This window comes from Crocuta crocuta, unplaced genomic scaffold (assembly GCF_008692635.1).
Source record: "Crocuta crocuta isolate KB4526 unplaced genomic scaffold, BGI_CrCroc_1.0 scaffold307, whole genome shotgun sequence".
In the NCBI taxonomy this organism is placed as follows: domain Eukaryota; kingdom Metazoa; phylum Chordata; class Mammalia; order Carnivora; family Hyaenidae; genus Crocuta; species Crocuta crocuta.
The window spans coordinates 80,390-95,868 of NW_027530622.1; the positions used below are offsets into that span (position 1 = coordinate 80,390).

A 15,479-nucleotide genomic window follows, 5' to 3' on the forward strand; every position below is an offset into this window, starting at 1 on the left:
CCTGGACAATTAGGACACAACCCTGCCATAACATGCATGTCCATGTACATGTGTGCACACAAACTAACACCTTCCCTGGGAAGGCAATTTACCTATATTTTATTATCATTTAATGCTTACTCTTGTGTCTGAAAATTTGTTCCAGTTCTACCACAGACACATACATATATACAGAGACAGACCTGAAGTAAAGACAAAAGTACTTACTCTTGTTGTAGTCCCTGAATACCCTGTAAAGCCGAGGATCCACTCTTAATTGCACTCTCTTCACTGTCACTTGGGATCTCCAGTGAAGACATGGAGGTGGGATCAACTTTCACTAAAAGCAAAGAAAAAGACCAGTGTGGGCTACAAATATATGTGCCTCTGTTATAATTTTCAGGATTTCCAGTGGCCCACCATGAGAAGTACAACCAGATAGAGAAATAAAGAAAAAGTAAAGATGAAAGAAGTGTATTTGTATGGAAGTACAAGGAAAACTTTTCAAAATTCCTTTGAGGGTAAGGTAATAAAGAGCATACTAGTATCATTGGAATGAGCCTCTCTAGGATAGTAAGTTAAATGAGATAGTGTCTGGGTATGATTTTACTTTCTATCTCCAGCCCTCACAATAAAAAGTCTCCTGAAAAGTCAGGCTCAATGTGGGTTTGTTGAATTGAACTTTCTGAATAGTTCTCTGGATATCCTAAGATCGATGCCTGAGTTCACCTCAGAGATTAAAAACTCCTTTGGCTTTTGTGTCCCTAAATGGAAACAGATCAATAAGATGAAATGCATAACTAGTACCTAGTTTGATACATGTTGGCATCATTCCCTTCCACCTTTGTCAGGAGAAGCCCTCAAGTATCTCTTATACTATCAACCACTGATGTTTCTGATACCTAACAAAACTCAGATGGTCACCAGTCTCCTATATCTAGTCAAAGCTTAAAAATTTCTATATAGAAGAAGCTTAAGGGTGGCAATAAGGTTTGGGAGTGAAATATTTGGCTAGTACAGTTGCCTCTATAAACTGATTGTGTATCATTCACTAAAAAGTAAATACATTGGGGGCGCCTGGGTGGCTCAGTCGGTTAAGCGTCTGACTTCAGCTCAGGTCATGATCTCACGGTTTGTGGGTTCGAACCCAGTGTTGGGCTCTGTGCTGACTGCCAGCTCAGAGCCTGGAGCCTGCTTCAGATTCTGTATCTCCTTCTCTCTCTGACCTGCTCATGCTGTATCTCTCTCTCTCTCTCTCAGAAATAAAAAAATAAAAGTAAATACATTGCAGTATGCATGTGTGTCTCTGCATGTGTGTGTGTGCACATATGTTATAAATGTACTAGCATACTAAAATTTTGTATACATTATGAAAAATAAAACTAACATGTAAAGGGTGAGAAAATAGAAAGTTGATATTTTCTTCTTGTGTTCCAATTGTTTTGTGTGCATTCCTCACTCCCCCACCTCCAAACCAAGGTATAAGCATACCATTTTGGAGACTATTGGGCTAATGGTTTTAACTTAAAATTACATTGAAACTTTTAAAACCTAGTTTGCTTATTTACAGTGGCTCTGATGGACTCATAGATATTATGAGCACAATTGAAAGCTCCATCAAATCATTGCTTGGTGCTATCACTGCCTTGATTTCAGCAAATTCACACTAGGGATTTTATTGTCTCTCTTTTCCCATAGGAGAACTAATACCAAAATTTTAATTAACCCCCTCAGAGGAATCTCAAAAACAAAACTGTTATAAACACCATTACAATAATTAGTCATTANTGATTACAAGGCGTTGAATTTCAAAGATAAAAAAAAAAACTCTTAGAAAGTTTTTTTCTATAATGAGGTAAGATCTGATTTTTAGTCACTTCCACCCATATATCACCCTTTTGGTCTTTTTAATTTATGCTAAACATTTATCAACTCCTCCTTTGACATGTGTTTGAAATTACTCACTATTCTAACTCTTCGGATTATACTCCAACATCCCAATGTCCTTCCTAAGGCACAACATCAAAAACTGACAGTAATTCTAGAGCTGTGGTGAAGCTAAATATTTTGAACCACTTCAGAGGCTATAATTTTCTTTGATCACTTCTAATTACAAACTAAAGTAGATACATCTCTACAATGAGAACTGGGTGGCTGGGAAATAGTGGTGAAGGAAGGACTTAATTTATTCCTTTCTGAATTATGAACTTATTTTTTAAACAAAAAGGGAAGATTACAACATGTGAGCTTTCTCCTGTACAGGTTTTCAAGTTTGTTCATCAACGTATTTGTTGCAAGACAACTACTATCTACCACCAGGTTAGGTTCTCTAGAGAGTCACAAAGGGAAATAATATAGTTTCCTCCTTAAGGGATTTGCAGTTCGGTTGAGAAGAATGTCCATATGCTTGTGATACAGGCAAATAAAAAGTAAAATGGAGGATGATAGATGCCAAATGAAGGAGAGCACAGAGAAGATGGTAATGTTTCAAAGAAGACTATTTTACCTGTATGGAAGAGAATAAAATTGGTATTGGGAGAGATAGGTGCTAAGCCTGGGTAGAAATGTAGCACCAGAAATGTTCTTAACTTTCCCACAGAAACATTCCTAATGGCATAGACAAATAAATGCATTTTTCTAGAAAGTCCCAGAGTGTGTGCTTTAATAAGCTTAAAACTATTTTTGACATTTGTGTTTTATCTTAAAAGGTTATTAAAATTGTAAACTTTTCTCTTTAATAAAATATTTTTAAGATATAAAATGTTTTAAATTACTTATTATCAAATAGCATACAGGATCTAGAAAGATACATAGTATTTCATTCAAAAATATGCATACCTCAGGGGTGCCTGGGTGGCTCAGTTGGTTGAGTGTCCGACTAGGGCTCAGGTCATGATCTCGCAGTATGAGAGTCCAAGCCCCACATCAGGCTCACTGTTGTGAGTGTGGAGCCCCCCTCACATCCTCTTCCCCCTCTCACTGTCCCTCCCCCCTACATTCTCTCAAAAATAATAAATAAACACTTAAAAATGTATATGCATACCCCAACTTGAGAAGCATGGATGAAACAAAAGAGAGTCATTTAACTATATTAAGCACTAAAGAGACATGATAAAAACAGTGTTTACAAATAATTATTCTTGGAGCTATATGCAAGAATAATTAGAGGGGATGAAATTAAATAGGAGATAGGATGATTCCAAAAGAGAATAAATTGATGAAGGTGAGGCCCAGAAAAGGGGCACACTGATGCTTACCTGATCCAGCATTTTTGCCATCTCCTCCAATGAGTGGGACTGTAATGGCTGCAGGGCCCCCATCAGCAGGCAAATTAGTATACACCATGGGCAGTGACTGTACCACTACTGGGATGGTCTTTAGGCCACCCAACTTATTTGGCAGTCTGACTGAGGGGATGGTGTGAATAACATGAAAGATCTGCTGGCCACCAGTTCCTTGAGAGGAGGCCAGGATAGAGCCTGGAGTGAGAACAGTAGAGATATTTGCTGAAGTGCCTGTGTCAGATGAAGTGGACACTACAAGTGTCTGGAGAGCAGGCTGTGGCTTGGTAGAGCATATTGGATGTTGCAGCATGCTGGCAGGCTGGAGAGGAGCCTTGGGCTTGTGAAAAGAGAGGTCAACTGGTTCCACCTGGGGCAGCTTCAAATCATTAGCCAGAAGTTCTTCTGGGGGCTCAATCTTGATGTCACTAAGTAGTGCTGGGTTCTCCATAGGCCTGGCATCTGGGAATGGTGGAGATATTATATTCCCTCTGTCTTCTGTCTTAGGAGGATCTCTGATATGAAGAGAGCCAGANATAAATAAATAAATAAATAAATAAATAAATAAATAGTGCAAAATATTCATTATCCTAAAAAGTCATGTGAAGAATGAAATCAAGAAATCTATATTTACTTCTCATGGACAGAATATATAGAGAATTGAAATGAGGCAGGAATATGAGGAGAAAGGAAGGGGAACTTTACTAAACACTAGTACCAGGCACTGTATCAGGCAATTGATACAAATTATTTCATTTAATCATCATAATAATCCTGAAAGATTACTTAAAGTCAACATTTTCTGAATATCAACCATAAGTACTGTGCTAAGTTCAATGAAGGGAAATGTAAGGATCTAACCACAAAGTGCATACTAACATACTAACTGTAATGATAGACTAATGTAAATAGCTTATAAGTCATATCATAATAAGTGATGCAGCAGATATATATGCAAGGCATTTAAGAAAAGGGAAAGGGAAAAGTTCATTCTTTCTAGGCAAGATGAGAAAAAGCTTCAAGGAGGAAGAGCTATTATATATGGATCTTAGAAAATTGATAAGAATTCTTTAGGCAGAGAATGGGTAAGAGAGATGTTTTGTGTCTGTAGAGATATAACAACAGACAATATGCTTAGTGACTAATGATGCAGTATTGTCAATTGTATTATATGTAAAACCAAAATGTGTAAGTTTTAAATTAAAAAAGAAATATGAAATAAATTGTCATGTTATAGGTAATATATATTTTTAACAACCCATAAAACCTCAACCTAATTAAAAAACCCCTAAAAATCCATTAATGTAACTGTCAATGATATTGTGAACTGTGTATGCCATTGCCAAGAAACACACTGGTCCTTGAAGAAGGCCTTGGAGATACTGGTGCTACTCTATCCAGTTAACAAAATTAAGATCTCATTCTCTATCACAATTAGATTTGGTTTATAGGAGTTTTGAATTATGAGAGTGTTCAGTAATACATCCCTTATACAAAAAACTATCCTTTATTTTTGTATATTTGGAATATGATGGAAGGTTGAATTCAAAGAAAGGCTTGGAGATAAAATATAATTCTTTCGAAGAATGTGCATAGCTATTTTGGTGGGAGTTAACTAGCTCCTCAATGAAGGACTGATTGAAGAAGAAATAAGACTGCATTCAAAGAGACCATAAAGAAAGCAAGAGGAAAAAAAATGACACATTTATGAGATGATTGGAAAAATTTGAATATTGACTGGATATCGGATGATATTAAAAAATTATTGTTAATGTTTATAGTTTTATATAGGTTGTCGGAAGATGGCAGTGGAGTAGGAGGACCCTAGGCTCTCCTCATCCCATGAGTACAACTAGAATATTATCAAATCATCCTAAATACTCCAGAAATTGACTGGAAGACTGGCAGAACAAACTCCACAACTAAAGGTACAGAAAAGGCCACAATGAAGAAAGTAGGAAGGGTGGAGACATGGTTTAGGACAGAAACAGATTGTGGCTGGTGCAGTGGGGAGGGAGCCACAGTCACACAGGAGAGCAAGAGACCGACAAACATAGGGGGAACTTAAAGCCTGGAATTTTAAAGGCTTGCCTGGGATGCAGCTCAGATGGCAATGTACTGCTCTTGGAAAGAAAGCAAGCAAACAACCCAGGAACATACAGCAAGGAAACAGTGAGTTGAAGAGCACCTCATGTATAGAGTGGGGAGATTATTTGCTCATTTCAGAGTGCATCCTGCAGAGGCAGCATCTATGGAGAGATATTCTTGGAATGAAAGAATTAGGTAGAGCCATTTCCCACCCATGTTTCTCAGCTTGAGCACAGCGCCACCTATAGGAACAAGTCCACAGCCAATGCTCTGACTAACCTGTTTACACCAAGCCCCGTCTCTGTGTTCCAGAAAACACCACCTCCCAGTCTTTCCCTGCCTCAGTCTCAGCACTGTATGCCCCCTACCCCAGAATACAGGACCAAACCCTGGCTCATACCCGGTCTTCCATCTCAGGATATTTGCAGAGTCTCAGTTCCAATCATGGTAGTGACAGCTCTCATATCACAAGCAGACCAGAGCATACCTAGTTAAAATGTGCCACATTCATTACAGAGGCCAAATACTGCCCACAACAAGCAAAGAGAGTCTCTGGAACTACTGGCTTGAAGGATAAAGTGACAGGGCAAAACAGCAGTGCAGACTCATCACACAATGGAGACACTCCCAGAAGTGCCAGGCCCTGGGGAACAGAAGACACTACATGGCAGGGCATTACAAGTGACAATCTGAAGGTAGGCCAACACAAAAGCAGTACAAATGACTATTTATGTAAACAATATGTCAAGGAACTCATGAATGAAAAGATCTAAAATATGACATTTACCTTGAACATGGGGAGGAGAGGAGTAAAGAATGGGTTCAGACATAAATGATCATCGACTTAATATAGACTGCTATATGCACAAGTAGTTATATAAAAATAATGGTACCCATATATCAGAAATCACAAATAGATATACAAAGAAAAGAGAGAAGGGGCGCCTGGGTGGCTCAGTCAGTTGAGCGTCTGACTTCGGCTCAGGTCATGATCTCACGGTTTGTGGGTTCGGGCCGCACGTCGGGCTCTGTGCTGGCAGGTAGCTCAGAGCCTGGAGCCTGCTTCTGATTCTGTGTCTCCCTCTCTCTCTGATCTTCCCCTGCTCACGCTGTCTCTCAGAAATAAATTAAACATTAAAAATTAAAAAAAAAACAAAGAAAAGAGAGAAATAAAATCACATACGTTATTAAAGAAATTCAGCAAAGCATGAAAGAAAGACAAGAAAGGATCATAGAAAATCTTCATAAATAATCACATAGCAAATAATACAGTGACAATAAATACATATCTATCAATGATTACTTTGAATGTAAATGGACTAAACACTCCAATGAAAAAAGCATAGAGTGATGGAATGGATAAAAAAACAAGACCCATCTATATGCTGCCTACAAGAGACTAATTTTAGACCAAAAGACCCCTGCAGATTGAAATTGAGGGGACTGAGAAATATCTATAATACAAATAGATGTCAAAAGAAGGCTGTAGTAGCAATACTTATTTTAGAAAAAAATACGCTTTTTTTAATTTTTTAAATGTTTATAAATTTTCAAGAGAGAAACAGAGCATGAGCAGGGGAGGTGCAGAGAGAAAGGGAGACACAGAATGTGAAGCTGAGCTGTCAACACAGAGCCCAACATGGGGCTCAAACTCATGAACCATAAGATCATGACCTAACATGAAGTCAGACACTTAAGCAACATATCCACTCAGGCATTCCAGAAAAACTAGACTTTAAAACAAAGACTGAAAGTAGAGACAAAAAAAGGACATAATAATAAAGAGGATAATTCAATAAGAACATAAAATAATTGTAAATATTTATGCACCCATAGAAGCAACCATGTACATAAAATAATAACAAATATTAAGGAATTAATTGATAGTAATACAATGATGGGAGGAGATTTTAACAGCACACTTACATCAATGGACAGATGATCTAAATAGAAAATCAATAAGAAAACAATGGCTCTGAATGACACACTGGAACAGAAGGACTTAATGGATATATTCAGAGCATTCCATACTATGACATCAGAACACAGTTTTTTCAAGTGCACATGGAACATTATCCAGGATAGATCACTAATTAGGCCACAAAACAACCCTCAACAAATCCAAGGATCAAACTCATACCAGGCAACTTTTCTGACCACAATCCTATTAAAATAGAAGGCAACTATAAGAAAAATATGAAAGAACACAAATACATGGAGGTCAAATAATATGCCACTAAACAATAAACGTGTCAACCAGGAAATCAAAGAAAAAATGAAAACATACAGGAAAATAAAAAACAGAACAGTCCAAAGCTCTTGGGATACAGCAAATCAGTTCTAAGAGAGAAGTTGATAGCAATACAGGCCTATCTCATGAAATAAGAAAAATATAAAATCAACAACCTAGGATTACACATAAAGAAACTAGAAAAAAAGGAAAACAAGCAAAAACCTAAATCAGGAGAAAGAAGGAAATAATAAAGATTAAACCAGAAATAAATGATAAGGAAAAAAGAACAGCTCAATGAAACCAGGAAATGGCTATTGGGAAAAAAAAATCAATAAAGTTGAATCTTTAGCCAGACTTATCAAGAAAAAATAGAAATCTCAAATAAATAAAATCATAAATGATAGAGAAGAGATAACAACCAACACCAAAGAAATACAAGCAATTATAAGATAATATTATGAAAAATTATATGCTAACAAATTGGACAACCGGGAGAAATGTATAAACTCCTAGAAACATATAAATTAGCAAGACAGAAACAGGAAGAAACAAATTTGAACAGACTAATAACCAGCAAAGAAATTCAACTAAAATTAAAAGAAACTCCCAAGAAACAAAAGTCCAGAAACAAATGGCTTTCTATGTGAATTCTACCAACCATTTTAAGAGTTAATGGGAGAGGACCCAAGCTGGCGGAACAGAATGGAAGTCTTTTTTCTGTCTGACATACATGAAATACAGCCAGATCAACACTAAACCTTCCTGCATACCTAGAAACCTGATTTGAGGATTAACACAACAATCTGCACAACCTGAACCACAGAACTAAGCAGGTTACCTGGCACATAGAAGTGAACTGGGGGAGAGAGGAGCTGTGGAGGGCAGGGAGCTGTTTTTGCTTGTGGAGAGAGGACAGAGATGGGAGGAGAATATGGGAAAAGTATCCCCCACAAAAGCAGCTAGAGAGAAAGTGGATAAAAGGTGTAAACAGCTGCAGGGACTGAAATAAAAAGGGAGAAAGGAGAGGGTTTAAATTCCATTAAGACTTATAAACAGAGGGAGCACAGAATCTGAAACTCCGTCGCTTAAATACCTATTGGTGCTCTGGTGGGAAGGGCAAATTCCCAGGAGAAGAGGAGGCCTGGGAGGTCCTCAGGCCATGTGAGACTTTCCATAATTCCAGAAAAGCTGCTGCTGTATGAAAACCAGAAATTTTTCTGGGGTGGGCTGTCACTCAGTTGCAAGTCTCTGGACATTGGCAGAAGCAAGGTCTCACTAGTGTTCCTGGGTGCAGCCAGCACCCGGCCATTGCTCGGTGAGACAACTCCCTGGAAGATCTGAGTGGGTCAAACCTACAGTCCCTCAAAAGTGAGGGGTCAGGAAACACAGCCACATCTGAAATAAAACTCAGGAGGGAGGTGCCATCTGGCAACCGGACAGCATGGTCACAGACAGTGTAAAAGTGGGGAGTGGACTGAAACCAACGACAAAGGAGGGTGTGTGATTCCTGGTCAGGGAGAGCACAGAGTTCTGATACTACACTGGGTACTGGAGTGATGCAAATTTGACTCAGCCCACGCATACCTATACACACCAACAGGTGCCACAACAATCCACACCAGTAAGCTATGTAGCGCCATCTAGTGGAGAATGGGGCCATTACACTAAGCCTTGTCCAACTGGGCCAACCTTGCCTTTCAGGAACACCACAAATTTCTCCACCTGCTTAGTTTAAGGACTATAAAGTGCTTCTTGCTTTGATTTCTAGAGGAAAACAATGTAATACTAATTGTATTTCAGTCTGTTCACTGGCCCATGTATTTAATGTTCTTTTTTCTTTTTTTTCTTTCTTTTTGTTTCTTTTCTGTTACTTGAATAGAGAAAGATTAAAAATATTTTTATTTTCAATTTTTATGAAAAATATTTCCTTTATTCTTTTGGAATTTTTTTTACTCTTTTGTAAAATTTTCAACTTCTATTTTACTTCCATCATTTCAAGTTATTTTATTTCATCGTACTCATTTTCTCAATTTTTCAAAATTTTTTGGTTTTTTAAAATTTGTTTCTTTTTCCCTTTACTTTTATTTTATCCTTTATTCTCTAGTCAGTCAAGCTCCCTTNTTGTATTTCAGTCTGTTCACTGGCCCATGTATTTAATGTTCTTTTTTCTTTTTTTTCTTTCTTTTTGTTTCTTTTCTGTTACTTGAATAGAGAAAGATTAAAAATATTTTTATTTTCAATTTTTATGAAAAATATTTCCTTTATTCTTTTGGAATTTTTTTTACTCTTTTGTAAAATTTTCAACTTCTATTTTACTTCCATCATTTCAAGTTATTTTATTTCATCGTACTCATTTTCTCAATTTTTCAAAATTTTTTGGTTTTTTAAAATTTGTTTCTTTTTCCCTTTACTTTTATTTTTTCCTTTATTCACAAGTCAATTAAGCTCCCTTAAATAAACACACCAAAACAAACCTAGGACCCAGTATCACTTACTTGATTTTGTGGGTGTATGTGTGTGTGTTGTTTCTTAATTATAGTTTTTTCCCTTTTTCCTCTAATCAATCAAGCTCCTTTCAATAACAAGACCAAAGCACACCTAGGATCTAGAATCATTTATTTAATTTTTATTTGTGTGTGTGTGTTGTTTTCAATTTTTAATTTAATTTTATTTACCTTATTCATTCCTTTTCTTCCTTCAAAATGACTAAATAAATGAATTCACCCAAAAATAAATAGCAGGAAGAAACGTCAGCCAGGGACTTAACCAACACAGATACAAACAAGATATCTGAACCAGAATATAGAATCACGATGATAAAAGTACTAGCTGGTGTCGAAAATAGATTATAATTCTTCTCTATGGAGATAAAAGAAATAAAAACTAGTCAGGGTGAAATAAAAAATGCTATAACAGAGCTGCAATGTCGAATGGATACCACAGCGGCAAGGGTGGATGAGGCAGAGCAGTGAATCAGCAATATAGAGGACAAACTTATGGAGAATAATGAAGCAGAAAAAAGGATAGTAAAGCCAAAGAGCACAATTTAAGAATAAGAGAAGTCAGTGACTCATTAAAAACAAACAACATCAGAATCATAAGGGTCCCAGAAATGAAGAGAGAGAAATAGGTGCAGAAGGGTGCTGTAAGCAAATAATAGCAGAAAACTTTCTTAACCTGGGGAAACACAGACATTAAAATCCAGGAAGCACAGAGGACCCCCACAAGATTCAACAAAAACCGACCATCAACAAGGCCTATTACAGTCAAATTCACGAAATACTAAGGGAAGGAAAGAATCATGAAAGCAGCAAGGGAAAAAAAAAAAACTCCTTAAATTACAAAGGAAGACAGATCAGGTTTGCAACAGACATATCTACAGAAACTTGGCAGGCAAGAAAGGAATGGCAGGAAATCTTCAATGTGCTGAATTGGGAAAATATGCAAACAAGAATTCATTATCCAGCAAGGCTGTCATTTAAAATAGAAGGATAGATAAAAACTTTCCCAGACAAACAAAAATTAAAGGAGTTCATGACCACTACAACAGCCCTGCAAGGAATTTTAAGGGGGACTCAATGAGGGAAATGTTGCAAGGAGAACAAAGTACCAGAGACACCACTACAAGTATGAATCCTACAGAGAACACAATGACTCTAAACCCATATTTTTCCATAATAACACTGAATGTAAATGGACTAAATGCTCCAGTCAAAAACCATAGGGTATCAGAATGGATTAAAAAATACAAAACAAAACCCATCTATTTGCTGTCTACAAGAGACTCATTTTAGACCCGAGGACACCTTCAAATTGAAACTGAGGGGATGAAGAAATATCTATCATGCTAATGGAAGTCAAAAGAAAGCTGGAGTAGCCATATTTATATCAGACAAACAGGACTTTAAAGTTAAGGCAGTAACAGGAGACGAAGATGGCATTGTATAATTATTAAAGGGTCTATCCGTCAGGAATAGCTAACAACTATAAATGTCTACACACCGAAATCGGGAGTACCCAAATATATAAAACAATTAATCACAAACATAAGCAATCTTATTGATAAGAATGGGCTAATTGCAGGGGACTTTAATACTCCACTTACAGCAATAGATAAATCAACTAGTCAGAAAACCAGGAAAGAAACAAAGGACCTATATGACACATTGAACCAGATGGATTTGACAGATATATTTAGATTTCTACATCATGAATCTATGGAATTCAAGTTCTTCTCAAGTCCACAAGGGGCATTCTCTAAGATAGATCACATACTGGTTCATAGAAGAGCTCTCAATAAATATAAAAGAGTTACGATAATACCATACATACATTCATATCACAATGCTATGAAACTTGAAAAAAAACACAGGAAAAAGTCTGGGAAAACTCCATGAACACGGAGTGAAAGAACACCTTACTAAAGAATGAATGGGCCAATCAATTAGAGAAGAAATTAAAATACATATGGAAAAAAATGAAAATGAAAATACATCAATCCAAACTCTTTGGGATGTAGCAAAGGCAGTCCTAAGAGGAAAGTACAGTGCAATCCAGGCCTATTTCAATAAACTAGAAAACACGCAAATACAAAATCTAACAACATACCTAAAGGCACTAGAAGCAGAGTATCAAAAACCCCAAAACCCAGGAGAAGAAGAGAAATAATAAAGATAAGGGCAGAAATAAACAATACACAAATAAAAAAATACAGTAGAATAGATCAAAGAAACCAAGAGTTTGTTTTCTGAAAAAATATGCAAAATTCATAAACCTCTAGCCAGGCTACACTAAAAGAAAAGAGAGAGCACCAAAAGAGACAAAATCACAAATGAAAATGGATTTATTACAAACAATCCCTCAGAAATACAAGCAATTATCAGGGAATATTATGAAAAAATGTGTGCCAACAAACTGGACAACCAGGAAAAATGGACAAATTTCTAAACGCACACACACTTCCAAAATTCAAATGGGAAGAGACAAAAAATGTGAACAGACCCATAACTAGAGAAGAAATTGAATAAGTTATCAAAAATCTCCCAACAAATAAAAGCCCTGGGACAGATGGCTTCCCTGGAAAATTCTATCAGATTTTAAATCAGAGTTAATACACATTCTTTTCAAGCTATTCCAAAAAATAGAAATCGAAGGAAAAGATCCAGACTCATTTTACGAAACCAGGATCACTTTGATTCCCAAGCCAGACAGAGACCCAGCAAAAAAAGAACTATAGGCCAATGTCCTTGATGAATACAGATGCAAAAATGCTCAACAAGATACTAGCAAATCAAATTCAACAGCATATAAAAAGAAATATCCACCATGATCAAGTGGGATTCATTCCTGGGTTACAGGGCTGGNCTAGAAATAAATAAAAATATTAAAAAGAAAAGAAAAGATAACTACATGATCCTGTTGATAGATGTAGAAAAAGCATTTGACAAAATACAGCATCTTTTCTTAATAAAAACCCTCGAGAAAGACGGGATAAAAGGAAAGTACTAAACATCATAAAGCTATTAATGAGAAGCCCACAGCTAATATCATCCACAATGGGGAAAAACTGAGAGCTTTCCCCCTGAGATCAGGAACATGACAGGGATGCCCACTCTCACCACTGTTGTTTAACATAGTACTGGAAGTCCTAGCATCAGCAATCAGACAACAAAAGGAAATAAACGGTATTAGAATTGGCAAAGATCAGAAGACTTTGGAGAGAACGGCAAGAAGGCAGAGAAGTAGGGAGCTCCGTACATTTCGCCTGCACTCATCTCTCGAACAGAGAAGGCCTGAAGGCATAGGACACTGAGCCAGAGGAGTTTGGGCAGAGAAAGAGACAATATGCTGGGAAGAAAACCTCATAAGTGTGTGAGTGTGAACTGGGGAAGATAAAAGCGGCCGGGACCGGAGATATTGAGGGAGAGGAGGGAACCCGGCTTGCATGCAGCTGTGGTGAGTGATGAACCACAGCGAGCTGTGGTGAGCTGTGGCTAGTCCAAGGGAAAGGAAAGAGAACCTGAGATTGCTTGTAGAACCGTCCCTGGAGAAGAGCAAAGCCTTGGCTTGGAAAGAGAGTGATTTTTAGTTCTGGCTGGGGTGCTGACTTTGAAATAGGTGCCCCTGGTCTCAAAAGGCACCAGAAAAATACTGCACTGCAGCACTCCCGGCACCATCCCTGGCTGCAGTGGCCCAGTGGTGCGGCGACTGTGACAGCAGTGCCAGCAGCACATGACAGCGGTGCAGACTCTGCGGACCTGAAGTTGCTACGTTCCCAAACGCACTCCGGTTGTATCCCTGCTTGACTCCTGCGGATCTGAGGCTGCAACACTTACCCACCCCCAACTCAACCACCTGGCAGCAGGGAAGCAGTGACCTGCTGTACTGTTTAGGGTGGAATAAACAAAGCCCGCTGACTGTGACCTGGAAACGAGGCGGGGTGTGGGGCATAGAACTGAGCCCACCTTCGCTGCATCCTCAGCACAGGGAGATCTGAACAAAGGGAGAGATTTGCAACACTTGGTTGAGAAGTGACTGGGGTGATGCCATTCTTTTCCCACAACCACCAAGGCAGGGCCTCAGGGAGCAGCCAGTGGATACAGTGGAGGTGAGACCTGCCTACACCAAACCACGTCGTACCCGCCAGAGAGCTGTTTTGTTGTTGTAGTTGTTGTTGTTCTTGTTTTTACCTGAGCCTTGGTTTGTACGTTTATTGGTTTTTTCTATGCGTTTGTGTACCTGTGTTCCCTCTGTGGTTGTCTGTTTTCTTTTTCCAGGGTTNGCACGACATGTCATAGTGAACCTGGCAAAATAGAAGGACAAAGAGAAAATTCTGAAAGCCGCTAGGGATAAAAGGGCCATAACATACAAAGAGAAACCTATCAGAGTGGTAACAGACATATCTACTGAAACTTGGCAGGCCGGAAAGGAATGGAAGGAAATCTTCAATGTGATGAACAGAAAAAATAGGCAGCCAAGAATCCTCTATCCAGCAAGCCTGTCATTCAGAATAGAAGGAGAGATAAAAGTCTTTCCAAATAAACAAAAATTGAAAGAATTTGTCACCACTAAACCAGCCCTACAAGAAATCCTGAGGGGGACTCTCTGAGGGAAATGTTGCAAGGAATGCAAGATGCTAGAGACACCACCACAAGCATGAATCCCACAAACGACACAATGACTCTAAACCCATATATTTCAATAATAACACTGAATGTAAATGGGCTGAATGCTCCAATCAAAAGACAAAGGGTAGAAATATGGATAAAAAAACAAAATCTATCTATTTGCTGTCTATAACAAACTCATTTTTAACTGGAGGACACCTTCAGATTGAAAGTAAGGGGATGGAGAAATATTTATCATGCTACCGGAAGTCAAAAGAGGTGGTGTAGCTATACTTATATCAGACAAACTGGACTTTAAATTGAAGACAGTAACAAGGGATGAAGAAGGGCATTATATAATAATTACAGGGTTTATCCATCAGGAAGAACTAACAATAATAAATGTCTATGCACCGAATATGGTAGCACCAAAATATTTAAAACAATTAATCACAAACAGAAATAATCTTATCGATAAGAATGTGCTAAGAGCAAGGGACTTTAATACTCCACTTACAGCAATGAATAGATCAACCAGACAGAAAATCACTANGGCCATCTATGAGAAGCCCTCAGCTAACATCATCTGTAAAATATATATATTTTATATATATTAAAATATATATATTTTTGGGGGGTGAAATGAACATTTAAATCACTGGACTTTGAGTAAAGCAGATTACCCCCCATATATAATGTGGATTGACCTCATCCAATCACTTGAAGGCCTTAATAGACAAAGATTGAGCTCCTTCAAGCAGGAAAGAACTCTTCCAGCAGCCTGTCCTTGGA

General features: G+C 37.8%; 1 protein-coding gene across 1 annotated transcript in view; it reads right to left on the bottom strand.

The window, feature by feature from the left end:
• Window positions 1-203: 203 nt before the first annotated feature.
• Window positions 204-15,479, bottom strand: part of KLF8 (KLF transcription factor 8) — a 16,116-nt gene continuing 840 nt past the window's right edge. Inside the window, exons 2-3 of the mRNA XM_077768127.1 lie at window positions 3,237-3,794; window positions 204-319 (exon numbers count right to left, since the gene is read on the bottom strand). Of these exons, the coding sequence (XP_077624253.1) occupies window positions 204-319; window positions 3,237-3,794 (674 nt within the window). The remainder of the gene's footprint in view (window positions 320-3,236; window positions 3,795-15,479) is intronic.